This window comes from Panthera leo, chromosome D2, assembly GCF_018350215.1.
Source record: "Panthera leo isolate Ple1 chromosome D2, P.leo_Ple1_pat1.1, whole genome shotgun sequence".
Lineage (NCBI taxonomy): Eukaryota > Metazoa > Chordata > Mammalia > Carnivora > Felidae > Panthera > Panthera leo.
Genome location: NC_056689.1, coordinates 23,590,776 through 23,615,438, shown reverse-complemented (window position 1 = coordinate 23,615,438; position 24,663 = coordinate 23,590,776). Strand labels below are relative to the sequence as shown.

Below are 24,663 nucleotides of genomic sequence, written 5' to 3'. Positions count from 1 at the left end.
GACATTATGGTGCTTTCTGGAGATCACAGAGTACCACTGTCAAAGAGCGCTGCCATGCCCTCTAGGCATATTAAATAAAAATCGAAAATGTAGGTCACATTAAATAAACAAAACCAAATCTGGCTATACTACCTTTAAAAACAAGTTGTTGTCATTGCACACACGTGTTACGGGACAAAGGGCATGCAATACAACAAGTCAGTTTTTTAGTATGTAAAAGGCTAGAGTGCAATCATGGTATAAACACCAATAATAAATAACTTTGGAGGAGATTAATTCTCCAAATAAACAATAATTATAACATTACAATTTTTACAGTGTTAGCCTAAACAGTGATATTCACTTCACAGCAATGTTTTTTCCCCACTTGATAGTTGCCTGTATATCATACGAATGGCCCACCCCCGTGAGCCAGATGTCAAAGTGAAGGTTCAAAAATCAACATTTTCACTATGATAGGTTCAAAATGTTTGTATAATGATAAGTTACACTTTTCAATTTATTGGAATTTTAAGTAACTGCTTTATGCCTATTTTTAATGCATTGCTAATCTGATGCTTATTGTAATAACAATCATTCTACTAACGTTAATTAGGTTACAATTTTAATTTTTAAAAGAAGAGAATTCAACTTACATGAACTAATGTATATAGTTTAAAAACCACCCACCACAAACACACACCTTTTGCATGAGTATTTAAAAATAAATTATTAATATACTTGACATATATATTTTGTTTTATATATATATATATATATATGTATATATTTGTGGACATAACTACTCTTTTCTTCCAGAAGGATGTCAGCACTTGTAAACTCTGCAGAAGACCTGATGATATTGTTAACGTTAAAAAAAAAAAAAAAAAAAGGGAAAATGGAAATTCATTCTTGAGGGAAATCATAAAGCAGAAGGTTCTTAACAGATGGTTCCTTGTGGAAACAAAGGCTATTTTAGGGAGGGAAGAGGGACAGTCTCAGACTGTGGATCCCACGTGCACTGTTTGTTTCAGAAACTACTTTAAAAAGCAGTGTTCAGTGAACACTTCCAATACCTGGTTGAAAGGGAAGGACGTATATTTAGTCATCAAAGGGCACAGAGGCAGCAGGAGGTGAAGAGTGAGGCCAGCAAGGAGACAAGTCATGCCTGCAGCTCACGGAGGCTGCCCACACGACCAGGGAAATAGGTCTTGGGAAAGGCTGAGTAACATCAACAGTGTCCCAGGCTGGCTCTCAATGCACTACACGTGCCATCTGCTGACATTCCAACCTTCAGACCCTGAACTAGTGACGGATGCTGATCAAAGGATTTTACGGTTTTAATCGGCTTTTCAGCCCCAACCACAGGCAATAATAACGGCTATGAAGACAGAGGCTGTGGCTTGGTCTTGGGTGCAGAATACGCAGCCAAAGAAGAAAGCAGAGGCTCCCCCAAATCTGAATAAACGTGCTCCCAGAGAAATAACAAACCTGAATCGAACAAAGTAGAAATGAGAACTGAAGTCTAACTGAACGAGTCCCTGAAGCAACCCAAACACTGAAATCTTGATTAACCAGAATACTTGGTTTGTGTGGCCTTGGGTCCTAGGTTTAATCACCCCTGCACAGAAACCCAGGTACAGAAATTACTGGAGAGTGGTCTAATTATTTTACAAGTTGGAGCTTTTACTAACATTTTGGAATAAAACTGCTTTCATTTTTTTTTCAATTCTTTCTGTAATCTGCCTCTTGCTTCTAAAAGGGGCCTATAATAAAACTCTGGTTCCCCGAGATTCCCGTTTGTCAAATTCTGGTTAATCCAGGTGCTTGTACAGACACAAAATAAATGTGTTATGCCCTTCTTTTTCCCAATGTGTCTTACTATGGGATGTATCCAAAAGGGCATTATTGTTGGCCCCTAGAACAACATTCCACAAAGTCCAGCAATGGTGGTCCAGGGCCACCCCCCTTTCAGATGATGTTCACAATTGCTGTGGGCTTCTTTTTGGCCACCTTGGGCCTGATGTTGCCTTTTCGGCAAAACCCCAGAGGCTCCCCTTTCTTCGATGGTCTGCAGAGTTCTCGTGGGGACTCAGCCTGTTCGTGAATGGACTTAGCGGGCTGCATGCTGGCTCTATCATCCTTGGCTTTTTTCAGGTAGCTCCTTCCCTTTGGATGAAAATGGATCTTGAGATCAGCGTGGTTACACACAGAATGTGGGTGCCCTCGACTTCTACAGATGGTCGCACAGAGGGAGATGAGCAGAAAGAAAGATTTTGTTTAGAACCTTTAAAGAAAAAACCCATCCCTGGCACAATCACTCCTGCATGCTAGAGTGGCAGTAATGCCACCAGTTAAGTCAAATATAAATTGGTATTTTTCCTTCAAAAATTCCTGTGGCCTTCACGAAACGACCTCATGACGTCAAATTCCCAGGGAGATCTTGCTAGCTGTATTCACCAGTGATAAGACTGAGACATAGAAAATTTAAGTGACTCTCTAGGATTAAACATACACAGCTGGTCTCTGGAAAAGTTGGGACCAGAATCCATAGCCCTGGACTCTTTAAGTGACTGTATATAGTAGTAGCAAAGCAATTACAAAGTATATGAATCATAGTATAAATTTACACATCTGTTTATATTATAGATATCTAATGTAGCACACACACATTAATAGCACTGTAGAGCTATTATGACTATAACTGTACTTCAATAAGAGAAAGTTACACTATAGAATACTGTAAAAGTACTCCAGTAATACTATCATACTGCCATATGGCATTTGCTATAAGGCTATCAGCATCGTTAAAAATCATATCCACAATTTACAAAATTAGGTACACGGGCAGGTACATTTTCACTTAAGACTTCCAAGTCCACTTATAATATAGATACCATATAAAACGTAACAGGAAAATACATTATGCAAACATTATCAAATGGCCCAAGTATAAAAAGATATACATACAGGCATTTGGGTTTCCTATTTGAGGAGATATCTGTAAGCTGAAGGAAAACAAATAAGAAGAAACATTACTTCGCTTGAACGTTGGAACTGACTTTAAAAATCTTTCTCGCTTCTATTTTTAAGAAATTGTTCCCATTAAGGAAGCCAGTAACTGCTATGGGTAACACGGCCCATGGCACCTGCTATCCCAGCACTGAACGAGAACGTCTTGTCTCGTGTTCAGCCTCAGCTGACTCTGGGAGCCTCTGTGCTCCCGGTTCTGAGATTTCCAAGAAGCCATTATCAGTAGATCTAAGAAATTTCAAAATGTTGAAGAGCCCTCTAATACAGCAACATTTGAAGAAACATGTTTTATAAAACTAGAATGATATGCCATTATTTCCTGATTAATTCAGGCTGCATATGCAGCTAATTTACCACAGCTGTGGTTGGTCACAGTGTATCAACTAAAGGGAAAATTGGCATAAAATGTTTATTGCCTAAAATACATCATTTCTAAAGTGAGAGCATATGAAGACCAACTCCACAACTGTCCCTGAGGCCATCTATCACTGAGATTATTTTCCACTGCCCATAAAATATGCACTTTTGTGGTTGGGCTCAAATATCATTTGCCAAACAAATTGAAAACTATCATTTTGTGATCCAGATGTCACCATCCACTTTAGAGGCAAACCCAGCGTATTCCCAACCTTCAATTCCTGATCTCCCTGGGGTAGCCTTCACTCAAAGTAGTGGTGTCATATCAGCAGGCAGACAAACAGAAGAAGAGGAGGACAAAGAAAATATGTAGTAAGGGCCATCTTGGTCTTGGGGCCCAGTATGGCCAACACACGAGTCCCTACTGTATTCAAATAATCAGAGAAACTAAGTTCAGCATAGCAGGGTCACTACCCTGGGTCATCTGTTTGCAGCTTGAGCTTTAGTCAGAAGCAAATCAGAAAGCAGCTTTTTCTTTAATTTTTAAAAAAATGTTTATTTACTTTTGAGAGAGAGAGAGAGAGAGAAAGAGAGAGAGCATGAGCAGGGGAGGGGCATAGAGAGAGGGAGGCACAGAATCTGAAGCAGCTCCAGGCTCTGAGTTGTCAGCACAGAGCCTGATGCGGAGCTCGAACCCACGAGCTGCAAGATCATGACCTGAGCCGAAGTTGGATGCTTAACCAACAGCCACCCAGCACCCCAGAAAGCAGCTTTCTTAAAACTTTGAGGGTCATGTGCCCAGCAGGGCAAGATGGGATTCTTGGCATCTGCCTTCTGATTCAGTCAAAAGTAAGCTTTATGGTTGACCCTGCTCACACTGGCTGGATTCAACACGAGATTAATCAATGTGTACAGAAAAAGGCACCTTGCCTGCATGAGGGTCATGAGGTTCTGCAATATACAAAGAAGACAGGACAGACGGCTCAGACAAACACTAGGCTGGCAGCTTCTGGGAACCGCAGCAGTATGAGCCGTGGCCCCACAGCCACCAGTAAGGGCTTCTCAGCCCGGCTCCTTGGATAGACATTAGTATATGCGTAAACCGTAAAAACAAACAAAAACGTGTAGGGTTTTTCTTCCTCTAAATTGCCACCTACTTTGGGGCACCTGGGTGGCTCAATGGGTTAGGCATCTGACTCAATTTCAGCTCAGGTCACAATCTCACAGATTTGTGGGTTCAGTCTCTGCATCAGGCTCTGTGCACTGGCAGTGCAAAGCCTGCTTGGGATTCTCTCTCTCGCTCTCTGCCCCTCCCCTACTCACGCTGTCTCTGTGTCTCTCAAAAAATAAACTTTAAAATAAATAAAGTGCCTCCTACTTTTTAAAATTATTCTTAAGGCATAACAAATTTTTTTCACTTTACTATATCTATGTATGTAAGCATATAGTTTGATGATATGTTGTACATGTATATGTAATACTCTGGGATTTTATGTAAAACTGTGTGTGTGTGTTTACATACACATACGTACTTCCCTCCCTGAGGAAAAGGCGAACAATGTTATCAAATGTTCAAAGAGGTCCCTGACTTCCAAAACGTTTTAAGAACCAAAACCTTGGTGCCTATGAATGTCACTGATGGACCCTGCTGGGACCTCAGGAAATTAAAAGAATTTACTGTATATTACATAAAGGGAAATGCACAAGTGTGGGTGCCGATGAGCCATAAGCCTCACATATACGCACATGTACAGGTACCATAACTTGTGCATGTCGGTACATCACCCACTGGATAAAATACGGACTACATAACCACAATTAACCCTCAAAACAACCTTATGAGACAAGCATTGGCATCCCCCTTTCACAGATGTAGAAAACAAGGCCAAAAAGTGATGCAGCTGGTTTGAAGCCTCAATCTTTACCAGTGTTAGAGCTGGGCTTCAAACCCAAGTGAGCACATTCCAAGTCCAAACAAGACTTCACTCGGCACAGCCTTCTCAAAGAGTATGTGTTTGTGTAAAAGTGTGCAGTTTGTACACAAAAGTTTCGTGGAATCCATAGCTGGGCTGGAATTTCTCCAGTGATCCTATAGATCATGGGGCCTCGGGTGGAGGCAGGGCGGTTATCACAGTCCCCACAGAACCTCACATGCTCTCCTCCCTGTGAACACAAGAGGCCACTGTTCCTTCTGGCCATACAGCCGCAGGCAGACAGGAACGCTCTTCCTCCTTAACCCACCTCACTGTCTCTGTTTTCTCCTCGTCAAACTATTTTGCCTTCTTTTTGTTTAGGAAGAGGCGAGTTTGGGGATGGGGATCGAGAGAGTCCTCAAGGAAGGTTCCAGGTTGGAAAAATATAAATAAATTTGTACTGAGAGCCAACCTATGTACTTCTAAAACTCAAACGTGGTGTCTCGGGTTGTTTTGGGTTAGAGAAACTGGACACCCAGCTCTCCTCCAACCTCCCTTGGTGTAAATAGCAGCACTGCAAACTGAACTGTTCAGGCCAAAACGTTAGATCCATTCTTGATTCCTCCCTTTCCCTCACCTGCTAAAAAAGTAATCCTTCAGCAAGGCCAACTGGTTTAGCCAATTCTATTCCCACGATACACCCCATACCTGCCATTTCTCTCCATCTCTGCTCTCACCAAGCTACCATCTGCCACACCACCACAGCCTTCTAACCTGTGTCCCAGTCCTGCACCTATCTGTTCCCCCACCCCGCAGCCAGAGTGATTGTGCTAAAACAGCTCACCTCCTGCTCACAACTGTCCAATCAATGGCTTCTCTCTGTTCTAGAATGGGTCCAAACTCCTTATGTGACCCAGAAACCCCGGCATGATCTGGATCCTTCTTGAATCTCTGACTTCAACTCTTCTCACGCAAACATGCCAAGCTTGTTCCCTTCTAAGCCACTTCCCAGTGTGCACAGAGCTGCCTTCCTCTGGTTATTCAGGTCACAGTCTAAATGTGGCCTCCCGTGCAGGGCTGTTCCTGACCATAAGGACCACTCAGACACATCATCTTACTTTTTCCTTTAAAGGGGCTGTCACCACAGGAAACCATCTTTGTTGCATGTTTACTTGTTTATGATGCCGTCGCCTTCCTCATGAGAGCAGGAACCTCACCTACCTCATTCACCCAGTTTCCTCGGCACTCAGAAAGAGCTGTGTCCCCAATAAACGTGTATTAAATGGGTGGCAGCTAGTCCTAACTTAGCAACCTACCGGAAATAAATGCAACACTTAAAATAAGATTATCCAAGCTGTTTCATGACCTTCCATTTGGGCAGTTCTGTGCGTGTTTTTGGCAGATGGGATATTAGGTCACTTTAGGTCTAATTCAACAGCATTTTTCAGAGCATAAAGACAAAGGATCTGAGTAAGCATGTTACATTTTTAGAAATCAGGCAGGTGAAAAAGGAACACAAATGCTCAAGGGAATTAAGGGGAAAACAAAGAGGCTGAAAACATTATTTCAGAAAAGGCACTAACTGGGGTGGCATGCCAGGCTGTCATAAGCTGAGGTGTGGAGGGAATGGGTCAGAATGTTCTGCTCCCTCCCAGGGTGCACTGGGGCAAGGAGCTCTCCTGGGTGGGGCTAGGCTCCAGAAGCCTGGGCTGGTCAGTGCTTTGTACCTTCACTAAGGTGGGCCAAATAAGTCAATAAAGCTATGATTCAGAGCTTTTCCTGCCAAAAGCATCCAAGTTCCTCTGTGTGTGTACAACAACCACAGGAACCCTGGGAGGCCAGACTTAGCATGTGCCTTACATCAAAGACACTGTTCCTAATTTCACAGGTGCATGTATAGTGTTAAGATGACATAGATGAAAGGAAAAGGGAGAAACGGTCTGAAGGACCGAAGACTGCACTGTGATGCGGTGCATTATGGTCCAACGCAGAGTTGAGAGGACTTCCATGAAAACAGGGAAAGTACTCAATCCTTTCAGAAACAAAGCACCTCATTCCTGGTCTTCTCAGGGCGATGTGTCCTCCCCACGGGAGTCCCACAGTCCACCTCACTGTGGCCTGACCATGTCCTACTCACAGTCAGTGCTCACTTCTATCTTCCCCACTATCATCTTGACTGCATTTTACTTTCTTTCCATTACTCAATTCTTCCTTAGGTAGATCAAGTCTGATGAAGGCAGATCATGCCATGTTTAGGACACAGAAGGCATAAACACAACTATGTATCAAGTTCCTGCTGTGTCTGTATATATATGTATGCACACAAATGTGTGCCTGTAGATCTACGTATTTATGTGTCATACGTGTGTGTTGTGTGTGTACAGGCAGGCACACACGCACGTAACTTCATATATACATAGCTGACTAGAGCCGCTGAGATGCTGTCCAACTTGTGACTATGTGGTGCCACTGTGATGAAAATAATGACTAGCAATGTCTTTGAAAAGATGTTTAATTTTCAAAGTGGAAAAATAAGCAGAGGAAAGTGAGCACAGAAATATAAGTAAGAGAGAGAACTATTCGGTTTCCTCTCTTCCTCCTTGCCTTCCATTATTTTCTCTCTTTAAGATCCTCTTGGCTTAGTATAGTAAAATTTTACACATTTCTTAGCTCTGGGTTACTTATAAGCCTAAATAGTCAAGCTGTTAATGCTACACTTTTATTTTAGAATTCTTAACCACCAAAGTCAGGTGATGATCGGAGAATTTAAGAGGCGCAAGACCCTAGCGAGCATCTAGTCCAACTGCTTCATTTTAGTTTAGTTTGTTATTAACTTTTTTAATGTTTATTTATTTTTGAGAGAGACAGAGACAGATAGACACAGATGTGAGGAGAGGAGAGGCAGAGAGAGAGGAAGACACAGAATCCGAAGCAGGCAAAAGGCTCTGAGCTGTCAGCACAGAGCCCGACATGGGGCTCGAACCCATGAACTATGAGATCATGACCTGAGCCAAAGTTGGACACTTAACTGACTGAGCCACCTAGGCACCCCCAACTGCTTCATTTTATAGAAGAATTACAGGTCCAGGAAGACAAATGGTCTCATCCAGTCAGGAGAGGGGAGCTAATGATCTGGAAGCCAGGCCTTTTCACCTCACATGTGAGCTCCGTGACTTCATGCTGCACTCCCTCCCAATAGAGGGCAGGATGGGAAAAAGGCAGGAAAGGGTTCAGTGTGTCCTTCCAGCCACAATGAGTTATGACTGGACTCTACAGAGGAGGGAAGTATAGGCTCCCTCTCAGACCACAGACACCAACAGGAAAATAATCAACACGCACACGACTGCAACTGCTTTGATTACAGTAACTGAAATCTCACAGAAGTAACAAACTTACTTCTTTCCAGTCTATTTTTGTTCCTGACCGGAAACTTCTAGAGCTCCCATTGTTTCACTGCTCTAAGGCTGAGTGTACATTACAGTAAGACGGCAGGTTTCTTCACTTCTTCCTTCCTCTCTCCCTTTTTCTCCTGTTGTCTGTCTCTCCCTCTTGCCTTCTTTTTCCACCTGCTTTTCATCTCATTCCTTCTTTATTTAACATGTTTCCTTTTACTCTTGGCTTCCAGAATTCTCAAACTAAACTTTTTAATCAGCCAATAGCAACTTTTCCAACATTCTGGTTAGCATAAATGTTTCCTATTTTTCTTCTCCTGACATGGACAGTCCACGTGTGGGGAAGTGAAGAATCATTTTTAAATCTTTTGGGAAGGGGGTAAGCATAAATAAGGTTGAATAGATCATGAAAATAGTATAAGTAAACCACTCTGGGGTTTCAAAAATCCTTTCTTTGGCTTTTGTTGCTTATAAGAAAAAAAAACTGTTTGGAGGGCAAATCTGCCCAACCATCTCCCTCATCTGGAGCACGGGTGTTGTATCTCCTCCCACCCCCAAAGACACCAGAGAATCTTGATCAAGCCACTGAGGAGAATCTGGACCTTCAGCCGTATGCACGGTCCTCATCTGGGCTCTGGGGGTCTCTTAAGTCCCTGAAACGATACGTAAACTTGTATGCAGAAATCTATTATAGAACTGTCACTTGTGAAATTTTCTAAGACCTTTTCAAAATCTACTTAAAGAATGTTTCAACTATAGAGACTATCGGAAGGTGCTGTCCTTCCGGTTAAAGAAAAAAGAGGTACGTGGCTAGATCCCACTGTTACTTAAAAAGGCCAAAGCTTTCTTAAGATGAGCTCCAAAATGGGACATACTTTCCAATCTACTTGATCGCCCAGGTTGACACCGATGATCTGCTTGGACACTTCCAACTCTGTTACTCTGTAATATAAAACTATTCCTGCCTGTTTATCTCGGTGTGGAGTCGCAGGCTGAAGACAACTGTGCATCCCAGATCTCGTCTTGGATCCCCTGGTGTCACTTCGTAACACAGGCATGGCTGGTGCAGGGCTTTCAAATGACGCCTAGAAGGTTCCTGTAAGTCATTCCCCAGCTCCCTCTTCCTCTGTCCTGGACCCAGTCTCGCCATATCCAAGGACCACAGCTTGGTGGCTGGATCTGTGTGACTTACCATGTGCTCACCGATGTCCCGGCAGAGGCCAGCGGCCTGCTGGCTTTGGTAGTACTCTAACTGCTTTTCTGCCACTTCTACCCGTTGCAGCAGATTCTCAATAAAGTCCTGGAGCCGAGCTTTCCCTTGAACCTCCTTCTCAGCTGCTGCTTCCAGGAAATGGTTGAATGTAACAACTTCTCTGCAAGGCAAAAATGTCAGAACACAGAGCGGAGAAATGAGACAGGAATTCATTCACTCAGCACATATTTATTGAGTGCTTACTATGCGTCAGGTACTGCCCTTGGCAGTATGCTCACGGCCATGACAAGAGATAATGCTACATTTCCGTGGTTAAGTTTAGAGATTACATTTTAGTAGAAAGAGACAGTCATTATAAAATATACAAATCAATACATATGTCAGGTGGTGGTAAGTGCTAGGGAGAAAACAGGGACATTGGACGCAAAGGGACAGAAAGTAACAGAGGGAGGGAGCGTGTGAGTGAGATTTTAGAAAGCAGAGTCAGGGATGACCTGGATGGGGATACATTTAGACAGACACCTGAAGGAAGCAAGGAATAAGCCAGGCAGATATCCAGGGACAGCAAGCCAGGCCTTGGGTGGAAACATGCAGACAGGACTGAGGTACAGCAAGGAGGCCTGTGTGGCTGGAGCACAGGGAGGAAGGGGGAGGACAGGCAAAGTAGGGGCCACCATGAGGATGCTCGATTTTCTTATAAATGACATCAGAAGCCACTGGATGCTTTTGAGAAATGTTCTGACTTACATTTTAAAAGTCTAGCTGTTGTGGGGGAGAAAAGAGTACAGAGAGGAAACAAAAGGCCAGGCTGAGCACTTCAGTGTATAAGATGAGTCACCTTGTCCAACTGTGTGTTTCAGCTAAAAGTGAAACAGTCCAAGACATGCCATCCCCAGGCAGATGCAAGGACCGCTGGGAAAGCTATTTTAGAGGACACAGGACAATCAACGTGCAGGGTGCCCTTCCCTAAAAAGCTGAGGAAAATACCTAAAACAACATTCTGTTATCCACATAACTGTGATTCACAAATCCAGAAAAAAATTTTTTAATTTACATTCAAGTTAGTTAGCATATAGTGCAATCATGATTTCAGGAGTAGATTCCAGTGATTTATCCCCTACATATAATACCCAGTGCTCATCCCGACAAGTGTCCTCCTTAATAATGCCCCTTGCCCATTTAGCCCCTCCTGCCACCCACAATCTCTCCAGCAACCCTCAGTTTGTTCTCTGTATTTAAGAGTTTCTTATGTTTTGTCCCCCTCCCTGTTTTTATATTATTTTTGCTTCCCTTCCCTTATGTTCATCTGTTTTGTATCTTAAATTCCACATATAAGTGAAGTCATGTGATATTTGTCTTTCTCTGATGAATTTCACTTAGCATAATATACTCTAGTTCCATCCAAAGAAAAATTTAATAACCTTATTACTACTTTGTATCTTCTTATTTCCAATGCATGTATGAAAACCATACTTTTTTTGATTTATAATAAATCAGTTTTTTATACAAACTCAAACACATCAGAAATGTAAAAGAAACCCCATTATTCTGAAACAATGTAACAATTTGGTAGCCATTCTCATGAGCAACTCTACAAATACACACACACACACACACACACACACACACACGACCAACAGGTGCTTATTATCACAACTCCATCCAATTTGCCTTACTTAGTGAGAAATTATGAAGATCCTTTCAGCCTTTCCCTTTGTATGCCCTGCCACGCCCACAAGAGGCAATGAATTTCTATAATTTTACTACCTGTTGGATATAGTATTTCTTTTATAGGTCTTCAGAATCTCTCTCGACCTTCAAGGAGTGCCCCCTCATTTTTCTGGCCATGTTCAACTTATGCAGAACCAAGATTCTGAAGACTGATCATCATCCTCCCAGCCTCTTTCATTTTAGATTAAGAAATCCCACTAAAAAGGATGTAACCTCAGGGTGCCTGGGTGGCTCAGGCGGTTAAGGGTCTGAGTCTTGATTTCTGCTCAGGTCATGATCTGTTCATTAGTTGGAGCCCTGCTTGGGATTCTCTCTCTCCGTCTCTTTCTGCTCTCAAAATAAATAAATAAATAAATAAATAAATCTAACCTCATGCAGCTGCTCTAGACAGTTGATGAAATTCATTGTCTTCTCTGTACTTTCCACTCAGTGCCATAATTTCTTGAGAGTAGAACTTCAGGTAGGTCTGGCCCAGGAAGTTTTGTAGAAGATCTTTACAAAAGAGCTGGTAGTGGTTTCCAGCTCCTTTATTCTGTACAACTAGTCAGTGACTCACTTTTACAATTAGTTGTGATTTTTTTTCTCACAAATATGTCACACTTGGTCATACTGAAACTTTTCTCACATTTCCTACAGAGTCAAACGTCTCTGTAAAACCTTGGAAATTATATACTTATAAAAATAGAAAAGAGACAGGTTCTAACATGATGCATCAAAGAATTGCTTATTATAGTAGCCCCTTTTTTTCTTGTTTCCCATCCAGGATCAAATATAAACCCCAATCCCACGATAATTCTATTATCTTTCAGTAGCTAAGAAATATTCACATAAAAGAAATGAGTCCTTTTGGAAAGGAGTTTTCTTCCATCATCAAGTTTCAAGTTTATTTCCAGATGTTTCTGTATGAGGCCTGAACGGAAGATGTGCACTTTCCAAGCTGTTCAGGCCACGGACACAAGCGAATTTTCAAGCTCTACCATGGCTCATTCAGCTTTGATCTGCCTCTTAAGTAACCCTAACTAGCAGCAAAATAATGGAAGGTCCATTCAGGTTCTACATCCAGCATGCTACATGCTATATCCATCACAGCTCCTAGGAATGGCTGAGATGGAGCGCAAAAGTATCGCTAGAAAACACAGCCCGGGAAACGTCTGTTCCTTCCTCTTTCTAACAATAAGGTGCCCATTCGTTCAGAGTCAAGCCCACTGTAGATACTTCATAGGCGATATTTAGGATACCTGAATCATGACACAAGTCTCCAAACTGTACTTTTAGGGAAAGCAACCAAAACCCACAACCCTCTCCACCATCCAAAAGAAAAACACAGAGAATGAGCCAGTGAATTCTTCTTCAATTCATTTTGGTTTATAATATTTACTATATCTATCTCATTACAGAAATATTTTACATTTATTATGGGAAACATAAAAGTTGACCAATTAGAAGATCTAACTCAGCAAGGGCCGAATCAGCTTTTTTGTTCTCTGTTCTAAGCCCATCATTCAATATAATACATGAAACATAATGTTCAATATATATTTGTTGTAATGAATATTTTAAAAGGACAAGGAAGAAACAAAAAATGACCCATAATCCCAACACCCACAGGTAACTGCTATCAATATCCTTGTATATCTTTTCTAGTCTTTTTTTTTTCTATGCATATGTACTATTTTGGGGCTCTCAGGCTATAAAGCTTAAAATGTAAAACAGCAATATTTGACAGCTTAATCCCATAGGATTAACATCCCAAAAGCAAGAAAACAAATCTAAGTGCAATATAGTTTATGACTGTAGCTGTATTTTTAAATCATGTAATGTTTTGCTACTGGTTCTATTTAAAACTCCTGCAAAGTAACATTAATGCTCCTAGCTGATCCTGGAGTGTTATGTTAAGTTGTAAAAGAGAAGCATCTTTTTCTAACCTCTCCCTCACCCAATTACCTTGTGCCCTGAAGCTGAGAAGTTAACACCCTTTGTATTTTTCAACCAACCTGGCACCAATACTAACTTAATTTCAGTTTATGAATGTTTCACATCAACTAAAAAAAAGAAAGACAAAGAAAAAGAAAAGACAGTTAAAACAAGTCTGATGATTTAATTTTAAATCAGAGGTTATACAAGACAATGGCTGGAAAAGTTCCTCATACCAAGAATATGTTTGGGTGTCTGTATTAGATAGAAACAGCAACAAAACCCAGTGGCTAATTATGGTATAGCATGTGTGCACAAGTTCAGATTCCCCTTTCACATCCTGTTCAATCTGGATTAACAATATCCAGAAACACCTCATATTTCCCCAAGGAATCTTGGGAATTTCCTGAATGAAAAAGGAAGAGGCTTAACTATATCGCGTTTGTAGTCTCTTTAATAATTATACCCCAGGGGCGCCTGGGTGGCTCAGTCAGTTAAGCGTCTGACTTCGGCTCAGGTCATGATCTTGCCCTCTGTGAGTTTGAGCCCTACGTCAGGCTCAGAGCCTGGAGCCTGCTTCGGATTCTGTGTCTCGCTCTCTCTCTGCCCCTCCCCTGCTCATGCTCTGTCTCTCTCTGTCTCAAAAACAAATAAAAATATTAAAAAAATTTTTTTAAATAATTATACCCCAAACAGTAAAATATCCATTCAAAGTGCAAGGAAGACCAATGGATTTCAATGTAAGGGAGAACAAAATATGCACTAATATGAGTACAGGTTCCATATCTCAAGTATTCTTGAAGAAACTACCAATTGTTGACTTATGGCACAGTATCGAAGCAGAATATCCTCTGTTCTCTGAAAAAGCTATTAAAGTACCCCTCCCTCGGGGCGCCTGGGTGGCTTAGTCGGTTAAGCGTCCGACTTCGGCTCAGGTCATGATCTCGCGGTCCGTGGGTTCAAGCCCCGTGTTGGGCTCTGTGCTGACAGCTCAGAGCCTGGAGCCTGTTTCGGATTCTGTGTCTCCCTCTTTCTCTGACCCTCCCCTGTTCATGCTCTCTCTCTGTCTCAAAAATAAAAAAATGTTAAAAAAAATTAAAAAATAAATAAATAAATAAATAAAATAAAGTACCCCTCCCTCTTCTTACTACAGACACACAAGAGGATGGATTTCCTTTATCTACTCCAACCAAACAACAAATTTGCAACAGACTAAATGCATACGGAACAAGGTCCAGCTGCCTTCTATTTAAGCCAGATATTAAAAATATTTGCAAAACTCGTAAAACCAAGCTGCTCTCTTTGCCAAATTGTTTTTGGAAAATAGTTGTTAACCAGTAATGGGTTTTTTTATTGCTACTTTTAAATAATAAGTCTTTTTAAATTTCTAAGTTTTAAGTTCTAATAAAGGAAATATTGATAGATAAAACTCACACAAACAAAAACTTTTGAAGGTCCTCAGATATTTTTTTTTAGCAGTATAAGGAGAAGTTGTGTCAAAAAGTTTGAGAAGTGCTGTCAGGCTTTGTACATGTGATCCTGAACCTCAGAACTCGGGTGAGGGTGGGCAACGAGGGCTAGAACACTAGTAAGATGTAGTCACAGATCATACACTTATTTATTTCACTATTCAGTAATTCAACAAGCATTTATTGAATGTTAACAGGTACTGGGCTTACTGGTGAGGCACTCATGAACCCATGACTGTCTTCACAAAGCTTACTGCCTAACCCAGGGGTCAGCCCATTTTTCTGCAAAGGATCAGGGAGTAAATATTTTACGTTCTACAGCCCATATGGTCTCTGTCACAATTACTCAACTCCACCTAGCACAAAAAATACATAAAGACTGTATAACAATAAAACTTTATTTTTGGACACCGAAGTTTGAATTGCATATAATTTCCATATGTCATGAATTATTCTATTTCTTTTCATTTTTTTTCAAATTAAAAATTCTTAGCTCACAAGCTCCTCAAAAACAGCTAGCAGGCTGGGTCAGGCTGGTGGTATACTAACCCTTGATATGGTGGGAGAAGCAAACATTATAAATTTTTTTTTTATGTGTATTTATTTTTGAGAAAGAGAGAGCACGAGCAGGGGAGGGGCAGAGAGAAAGGGAGACACAAAATCTGAAGCAGATTACCTTCAGCTATTAGCACAGAGCCCAACATGGGGCTTGAACTCATGAACCATGAGATCATGACCTGAGCCGAAGTCAAAAGCTTAACCGATTGAGGCACCCAGGCGCCCTGGGAGAAGCAAACAAATACTGAAATAAATATGTAATTACAAAGCTGAGCAGAATAACCAAGAAAAAGAATAATACGATGCCATCAGAGAGAAGAAGAAGAAGAGACTTGTGTGGTTTTATTTTAGGTTCTTAAACCCTGTGACTTAGAACAGTGAGAAGGCTGGAAGGCCAGATGGGAGAGAAGATAAAGGCAAACCTGAGTGAAATCCAGTCAAGCTGTGGATACAAACCAGCTTCAGGGAAACTAGCAGACTCTAGGCCACTTACAGGCCCATTGCTAGCTTCTCATATACATATTTTTTAAAAAGTTAAATATAGGGCACCTGGGTGTGTCAGTTTGTTGAGCGTCCCACTCTGGTTTCGTCTTAGGTCATGATCTCATGGTTTATGGGACCGAGCTCCCCATTGGACTCTGAGCTAGCAGCAGGGAGCCTGTTTGGAATTCTCTCTCCCCCTGCTCTTCTCCTGCTCACACATGCATGCCTGTGTGCGCTCTCTCTCTCTCTCTCTCTCAAAAAAAAAAGTTAAATATGATAGGATACAAGGGTTTAGGCTTCTGCAGAAAATACGCTTATTTAAATCACTATTTGATACTAAAGGAAAAAGTATCAGCACGGGATAAGAAACTGGCCTGAAGCTTACTGCAGAATGATTCACAGAGCTAAGCAATCTGTCAGTATCCTGAGATTCAGAAAGAGGCAATGAGTGAAAAAGCCCTTTCAGTGCTATCGAAGCTTTATTTAGAAAAACTATTTGTTCCCTCATGTGCTCATTCATTTACAGGGTGGCCATAAGGTCTGAGACACAGATAATATTTCATTTTTTTTTACAGATTGAACCCCTCAGTTACTTCTGAGGTGGGTTAAAGGCAAAATAATTCAAAAAAAATCAAAGATATACTATCATGTGACAAACCCACTCTAGAAGCAGGTGTAAAGAAGGGCACCTGGGTGGTTCAGTTGGTTAAGCGTCCAACTTGGCTCAGGTCATGATCTTGCAGTCTGTGAGTTCGAGCCCTGCATTGGGCTCTGTGCTGACAGCCCAAAGCCTGGAGCCTGCTGCAGATGCTGTGTCTCTCCCTTTCTCTGCCCCTCCCCCACTCATGCTCTGTCTCTCTCTCAAAAATAAACATCAGAAGCAGATGTAGCGATAGAGGGAAATGTGCATTAATGCACCACAGTGTTCACTGCAATTTTACATAGGCATTGAACCATGCGTTGTTAATAAGAGGCAACACACTGATCACATCATGTATTATAATTTATAGTTATTTCCCTATGTGTCCAGCTTTCATGGCCACCCTGTAGCCTCACGCTCCCCTTGGGCCTCATAAATGCACAGCACCTCCCTCTCTGCTCCAGCACCAGGGAACTCCCTTCATTCAGCCTGTGAACCAGATTCTTATTTCTGAACATGCTGTTCTTCCACTGGGGTCCCTTCCTCTGCGTCTCCCTAGTCCCCACTCTTCAGGAGCCTTCTAACCTCAGGGCTCTCCTGTTAGGAAGCTTTCCCACACATGCCTAGGTGCGGGGTAGGTAACCTGCTGTGTTCTCCTGCTGTGTTCTCCCGCAGAACGCTGCCCCCTATCACACTGCACACTATAGAGAGGGTTAGTCATGCCATTTGTCCCATTCCACTGTGAGATCTGTAAGGTCAGGGACCTTGCCTGCCCTTCTGCTGTGCTACCCCAGTATCGAACATGAGCCCAGCACACAATACGGGTGCAAAAAATTCCTGCTGAACGCACAAAATGTAAAACTACATCTCTAGTTGAAACTCTGTAACTGACAAATAGATCCTGAGGTTTCTTTTTATCTTTTTCCAAACAAGTACTGGGGCATAAAACCAAAAAGTAATCCACAATACAGGCACCTCCCACAAGGCTGAGGGTGGGATCTAAAATTGATGCCTCTCTTCTATTCTTAAATAACACTTTAAAATCATATTCTCCTCCCAAAGGCAAAGCCCTACCAAGTTATTTAAATTTCATTTTACATTACTGATTTATGAACCTCTTTGGAGGTATGTGAAATGGTAAAAATACCTCTAGCTAAAAATAGTCTAGCTATTGATCACAGAGCACTTCAGACAGACCGTAATGTCAGCCACGAGGCAAATCCTGAAGCTGGAGTCAACCCCTTTCCAATGCTGGGAGCCTGGCTGCAACCTTGGGAGCTCAGGGTTGGCTCCGATGTACCCCAAGGAGCCCCCCATAGGGTGGAATCCGCACCCACAGCCCATCTGAAGTCACGTCATCCCTACTTTTGGTGACCCTTTGCCTCATCTTTCTCTTTCGGCTTCTTTGACTAAACCAAAAGGTATATAGTTCTCATTAAGATCTACCTAAGTAAGTCAAATTACTCTTATTGGTAATAAGTAGGTCAACACTACATTCTAAGCCCCTCAGTCCAGAGAGAGAAAAAAGATGCACTAACGTGAGACACACAGAAAAACTGAATATTTTCCTTGGTCTCCAAATTTTACCATCCATAAAAGGACATGTTTGACATCTAGTTTTTCCTATATTAGTTTGTAAATCTTCATGGGAAACAGCCTGGAAAGAGAGGACCTCATTTATCTAAACACATTAAAATGTGGAGCAAACAGACCCCTTCCTGTTCCACTGAACCCTACGTGTAACATGATTTTTCCTGGCCTGTTTCCTAGCAATGGATCCATCTGGAGACCAAGTTGTCTACTCACTGCTTTAGCTGATCAAAAATAGGAATGTTGTAATTAAGTGGCAAGAGGGTGTAGCTGTGCAAAGCAAGTTACCAAGTCAAACTTACCTTTAAATTTTTTTTAATGTTTATTTATTTTTGAGAAGGAGAGAGAGAGAGACAGAGCGTGAGTGGGGGAAGAGCAGAGAGAGGGGGAGACACAGAATCCAAAGCAGGCTCCAAGCTCTGAGCTGTCAGCACAGAGCCCGACACGGGGCTCAAACCCACAAACCGTGAGATCATGACCTGAGCCAAAGTCGGACGCTTAACCGATTGAGCCACCCAGGCACCCCCAAACTTACTTTTAAAAGGCCAGCATCCCACAGCCAGCTTTGGGATAGAAACCTATTTGGATAGAAACCTAAATGCACATTACCTGGCTCAGGCTACCCCTGTATGCCTCTTTTATCATATCAAAATGTGTAATTTTACCTCCTGGTCTCTTCCTGCCATGAAAGGAGAAACTGGACTCATTTGGTTTACTACTGTATGACCTAGAACAGCACCTGGCATTCAGCAGGCACTTAGTGGAAGGTTTGTCTTCTGGCCAACTCCCAGCCGAGAACAGGGCAAATAATGAAGGAAGAAGGGAAAGATTATATCTATCGTAACCTGCAAGGGAGTAGGATGGAAATTAGGTAGAATTACAAAGAGGCCCCTCACCATAATCAAGGGCTGGCAGGGGCACATGCTCCATTTGGACTGGCCTCGGACATCCAGAGAGTCAAGTTAAAAGCCCTTGTGGCAAGTTAAAAGCCCTGGGCTGGTGCTCCAGAAGTTTAATATCATAACCACACTTATGACGCTAGCATTTCCCTATTTCCCACCACCTTTGATGCCAGCTGACATTTCCTTTAATCTCATCAGAAAAATACATGATGTCACCATTGCGGCTCTCTCAAAACAGCAAAGAAGCAAGCTCATTCCAAAATGGACCAGCTTCATTATTACATAAGTCTTGACGCTTTGGGCAAATACCACATTTTCAAAAGTCTGGCTGAGACAGTGAATTAATGGAAAAAAGCACTCAGCAGAGACACAGGGAATATTGGTTTCAATTTCAGCTCCACCACTAAATTTTTGGGTGAGTCATTCCACTGTGCTGGTCCTTATATTCTGCCTCTATAAAATGAGAGCGTTATCTTGAAGGAGACGAGGAGTACCTTCTAGTTCCAAAATCACATGATCTCCTCGGGGCCATCTCCAATAGTCTCCCTTCTCCCTGCTATTCCCTTCAATGTCGATCTCCCCTGGTCACCCCGGCCACCAATGCAAATACTCGCCTTCCTCCTCATTCCCCAGTGTGGCCTTGCCACATAAAATGGTTTATCTCTAATAGTTTATCAATTTGAAACCATGGCTTGTATTTAAGCATTTGTTCAAACTACCTTGGGTCTGAACACAGACATGTTCACAGATACGTTTTACTCTTCCCATGAAGAGTGTTAGCCCCTCAGGGGAAAAGAGCATGAATTTCATATTCCCTATATACACCTAGCACAGTGCTGGGCACATCACGGGTACTCAATTAGGACTTTCCAGCCTTACCTGCAGGAGGAGGTACAAGAAAACTTGGGATTACTGTTATTCCACTGATGTCCTCCAAACTTTGGGTGACCAACTCGGCCACAAATCAGCTAGTATCCAAGTTTATCCTTTCTTGTTAAGGGATACCTTACAGCAAGGTTGGCTGGGATTGATTTACCTGATTACAGGCAGTGCTACCCTATAGCTCTGAATACTCCTGAATAAGTAAGTACCTGTTTCAATAGGACTTTTTAAAGTGGCAGAGACTTTGTGAAGACAAGGCACACTTTTTTGGATGTGCACTCCAGAAACATACAGATACCTCTCTACAGACGTGTGATGAGACTCACCAGCACCAGAGTGTAAGATGCTGCCTATTCAAACAATCTCCTCTGTCATCGAGTGTACACAGGACTTCCACAGTCCAAGGGGTTCAGCCTGCCGACGGCTGCAGGGCAGAAGCAGCCCTGGAGTCTTTTATTTCAGTTCAAAAAAAAAAGAGGATTTTAAAGTTGAGAGAACAAATCCGTAAGCAGAGGAGCCTCATGTGAAATCCATTAGCAAGAGAGCCTCATGTAGATGTTTGCATTTTTTTAAAACACCATCTGTGTCTCGAAGGGTCCCCAGAGTTTAAGGCAATTTCGAATCGGACTGTAACCGCCTACTTCCTCTTACAAATGAGTCTTGAGAGCTCATTCGGAGGGGGTTAGCAGGGCAGTGCAGTTCCTGGTTAGTTCACGGCCAAATAGGATCTTCTCATATCTAAAAGGTCACGTCTCCGGTGGAAGGCACAGCTCTGTGAGGGATGGTGAGGAGGGAAGGCACACATCCTAGCCAGGCAAATCCAGTCAAATTAACGCAGTTTCAGCGGTATGGCAGCTGCGCAGCTGGCTTGCATCCCCATTTTGGGGGCAGGGGTGGGCATCAGGGAGGCTGAACACTACTATAGACTCCGAGGGGGCTGGCCACAGTCACCCTCTCAGACCAAGAGCTCCAGTGTCCTTTCTGGAAACAAGACCCTTTCAGTGCTATTTTATGTACAGAAAGAGTGATTATTTGAGGCCTGAATACAGAAACTGATACGACAGACCAAATAAAAGCTTAAAAAAAATGACGACTTTGTTAATTTTATGTTTAAGAGTATAAGGCAGTTTCACTGTATTTTCATTTAAAGTTTTTTTTAATGTTATTGCTTTTTTCCCTGATAGTCCAAAATGACCTACTAAAAACCAATTCATAATTTATCTCCAAATATATTCACAAAAACGTGAACAGAGATGTATGTACAAGGATGTTAAGGGAGGCATTATTTTTAATACCAGGGAAATGGAACAAAACTGTGTATTCATTAATAGCAAACTGATGAAATCAGCCATGAAGCAGCCACACCACAGAATACCATGCAATAGCCAAAAGGAATGACATAATCCTATATTTAATGCATGAAAGATGCCTACAACATACTATGTTAAAAGCAAACTCCACACATAAGTGGTAGAACAGTATGTGCCATGATTCCGTTTGGGAAAATAATTCTCTCTGCATATAAAGTACAAAGGGCTGTGTGTACACAGGAAAGGGCTGGAAGGACATTCACAGAGCTAAACAGTGGCTGTCTCTGGAGGAAGGAGTAGGGTACGCTTGGAGAAGAGGGAGACTTTTAGTACATGCATTTCCACCCTGTTAAATCTTTTTTTACAAGTATGGATTACTTTTTCAATTGGTCCTCAGGTGACCACACTGGATTAACATTACTACAACTGATCCATGCATGGCCCACTAAGTCAGTTAACCACATGTTTTTCATAAGAAAGCACTCTTGAACCCACAACCCAAAATAAAAGTTAGAACCTTGCCAACAACCTAGATCTAACTATCTGATCCTCCCTGCCATCATTCTGTCTTCCCTCCAGGCAACCATCGGCCCAAATCCCACATTCATTTTGACTTGTGTAATTAATAAATAAAACATGACAATAAATATGTGCAATTAGTTTGTTTTACTTTTAAATTCACTGCTCGTCAATCAAACAGAAATACCACAAATGTAATTCTAAGCTTTTCTTTGCACATAGGGGAACCCATCTGCCATTTTTCCAGTGACGCAGTATTAATCACCCTGGTGGCCATAATGGGTATTGGCACTAACTTCCCACCAGGAAACTCCCCACGCCAAGAGAGAAACTTTTTGTTAGAGATCATTTCCCTAAAAGCAAATAAATCAGTGGCTAACTCAAATCTGTCCTCACTCTGTAATTAAAAAAATTTCTAGTTGATCAGAGCAGGCTTTCCCTGTAGGTCAAATGTAGGCATTTAGTGATACCGGGTGATGATCTCTTTAATACACACGGTTTCTTATCCTCTTGCCAAATGAAAGAAGCTTTAATTACTACACTTTAAGAGGCAATGCATGATAGAAGAGTGCCAGTGGGCAAAGAGAGTATGAAATTAAGTCCATCTCTATAATATAATCTAAATTACTTGAAATCTTCCTTCTAGGTTGTCTTAGAGTACCAATTTGTATGCCCTTTGATTCTACGAATTCTGAACCTCCATTTAAAATTAAATTCAACACTCCGCATTTGGGAAATACACTGCATTGTTATGTATGCTTTTCTAGTTTGAGTGGATGCCATAATTAATGATAAGGAAATGCTTTCCCAAGTATGATGTTTTTTAAAGTAATAGCTTGTCAACTCTTTGCAAGCAGGCCTGACCTACTCTAGTATCACGTACCATTTTACAAAAAGAAAATTCTCAAACTTAACTCATGGAAGTCAGTAGTATCAGGAAGTTTCCTCTGGGTTTCCTAATATCTGCTTCTTCCAAATAAAAACTATAATTAAATGGATTCTCAGTTAATTAACACTAGCAGATAATCCAAAATGGCAAAGAAGCCAGAACCACTGGTATTTACAGCATATTTTTACACTTGAGTAAGACAGCATCTCTTGTTCCTGACTCGACTGCATGGAGCCTATCAAGGAGGACTGGCTCCCCTAGGGCCCCTCTCTGCCTTCATGTTCAACTCCCCCCCACTCCCCAGCTGGTGCTGGATCCCACCATGGATAGAGTGCTACTGCTCTCGCTAAAAATGTTCTGTAGCTTCTAAGGCGAGAAAGAACTAAGTATTTTGACTTTCCTGCTGCTGGGCTGCAGGCTCTACACAGAGAGGGTATATACTATCAAAAAGCCTTGTGCCTCCCAAGTTCAACTGTATCAGTGAGAAATGCAGCCAAGGTACCTTCAAGTAATAAAAACCAAACCTCGCCTTAGATGTGCTTGTAAGCTGGGGGGAGGTGCCTAGAGCGATGGCACAGCACCACTTACTCTTCCTTCCTGAGCAGTTCCTCCTCCGACTCGGTCAGGCGCTGCCTAAGCGCTGCAATCATCTCCACGGCCACATCCACCTGCCGGTTCAGGGCCCGCTCCCGCCTCTGCACCTCCTGCTTTTTCTGCGTCAGCTGCACAAAGGCTGCCCGAACTTCCAGCAGTTCGGCAGTTTTCTGGGCCAACTCTTTGGTGAGTTTATCGATTCTCTTCTCGATGGTCCTGTCCACGGCCTCGACCATCCGGTTGAATTTTTCTCTGACGTGAGCCTCGAAAGCAGCCTTGGTGTCCGAGGTGGGCAGGCCGGGACTGGCCCGTGGCCCCTCCAGTGAGTCCGCACACAGGTCCACCGTGGTGTAGGTCTGCACGTAGGACACTGGCCGCTCTGCCACCACCTCAAATGGCTTCCTGTCCTTGGAGTGTTCGTGTGAAATGCTATACAAGTTAACATAGCTCGGTTTCTGCTTCACCACGTTGCCAGTGCTCTGCAATTTTCCCTGTTTCAGGGGTTCTGCGGAAGTGACTAGGTCTGTGTCTTTGAGGGATGGAAAGAGGCTGCATTTTGTCAAGAGGGTTCTTTCCTGGTAGCTGTGACTGAATTCCAGATGGGCCCTCAGCGAAGACAGGCTTCTAAATCTGGTATGGTCTCCACACCTCGGACAGCGGAATGGCAGGCACACAGCAACATTCTCAAAGGACTCCTGCCAGGGGTATCTGCTTTCCTCAAAAGCCTTCTGTTGCATTACTCTTCAAGTCCTGGGCAGGGCCAAATGAAACAGGTAGCTTACATGTCTGTTAAAAAAAATGCCTACTAAAATGCCTGTTGCCACCCATGTCCATGAGGGCAGGGACTTTTGGCTTCAAATTACTTTTGCATATAATATCTTATATTAAAATAAAAACCTGTGATCCGTGGGCCAAATCCAGCCACATTCACTCATTTCTGTATTGTCTAATGCTGCTTTTGCACTAAAGACAAAGGTGAGTGAGGCGTTGAGACAGAGACTATTTTGGTAAAGCCAAAATTACTACTTGACCTTTACAAAAAGAGTTTGCCAACCCCACCCAGGATTAAAAAAAAAAAAAAAAAAAAAGGAAAAAAAAAGGTGGGTAACATTCTCTTTTACCAGATATGAAAACTGAAGCAAGGAGGTAAAGTAATTAATTCAAAGCCAGATGGTAAATGACAGATCCAGAAGTGGAATTCAAGTTTCCTGCCCTCCTGAATTTAGTACCACTAACTGCAAACCTGTGCCCTATTTTATGGATACAATCCTGATAAGCATGAATTCCAAACGTGA

The 24,663-nt window shown here is 42.3% G+C and overlaps 1 protein-coding gene across 2 annotated transcripts; it reads right to left on the bottom strand.

Moving 5' to 3' along the window:
• Positions 1-779: 779 nt before the first annotated feature.
• Positions 780-24,108, bottom strand: ZNF365 (zinc finger protein 365). 2 transcript variants are annotated; one of them, XM_042908998.1, is made up of 4 exons: positions 23,363-24,108; positions 9,867-10,047; positions 2,950-2,987; positions 780-2,212 (listed from the first exon to the last, which is right to left on the bottom strand). In XM_042908998.1, exons 1-4 carry the CDS (start codon positions 24,103-24,105, stop codon positions 1,951-1,953), a joined length of 1,224 nt encoding a protein of 407 aa, XP_042764932.1. In that variant the 5' UTR covers positions 24,106-24,108; the 3' UTR covers positions 780-1,950. The 2 variants fall into 2 exon arrangements, 1 of the variants encoding a protein (XP_042764932.1); XR_006194741.1 differs by lacking the exons at positions 9,867-10,047; positions 23,363-24,108 and adding an exon at positions 6,127-6,405 and having other exon boundaries at positions 2,164-2,212.
• Positions 24,109-24,663: the final 555 nt, after the last annotated feature.

Bases quoted from the DNA above. Each gene is read 5' to 3' on its own strand.
- ZNF365 (XM_042908998.1), bottom strand. From the start codon at position 24,105: ATGCAACAGAAGGCTTTTGAGGAAAGCAGATACCCCTGGCAGGAGTCC. The intron at 10,048-23,362 runs GTAAGTGGTGCT...TTTGCCTTGCAG, and splicing joins GAACTGCTCAGGAAGGAAGA to AGAAGTTGTTACATTCAACC. The intron at 2,213-2,949 runs GTATGTATATCT...GACCATCTGTAG, and splicing joins AATAGGAAACCCAAATGCCT to AAGTCGAGGGCACCCACATT.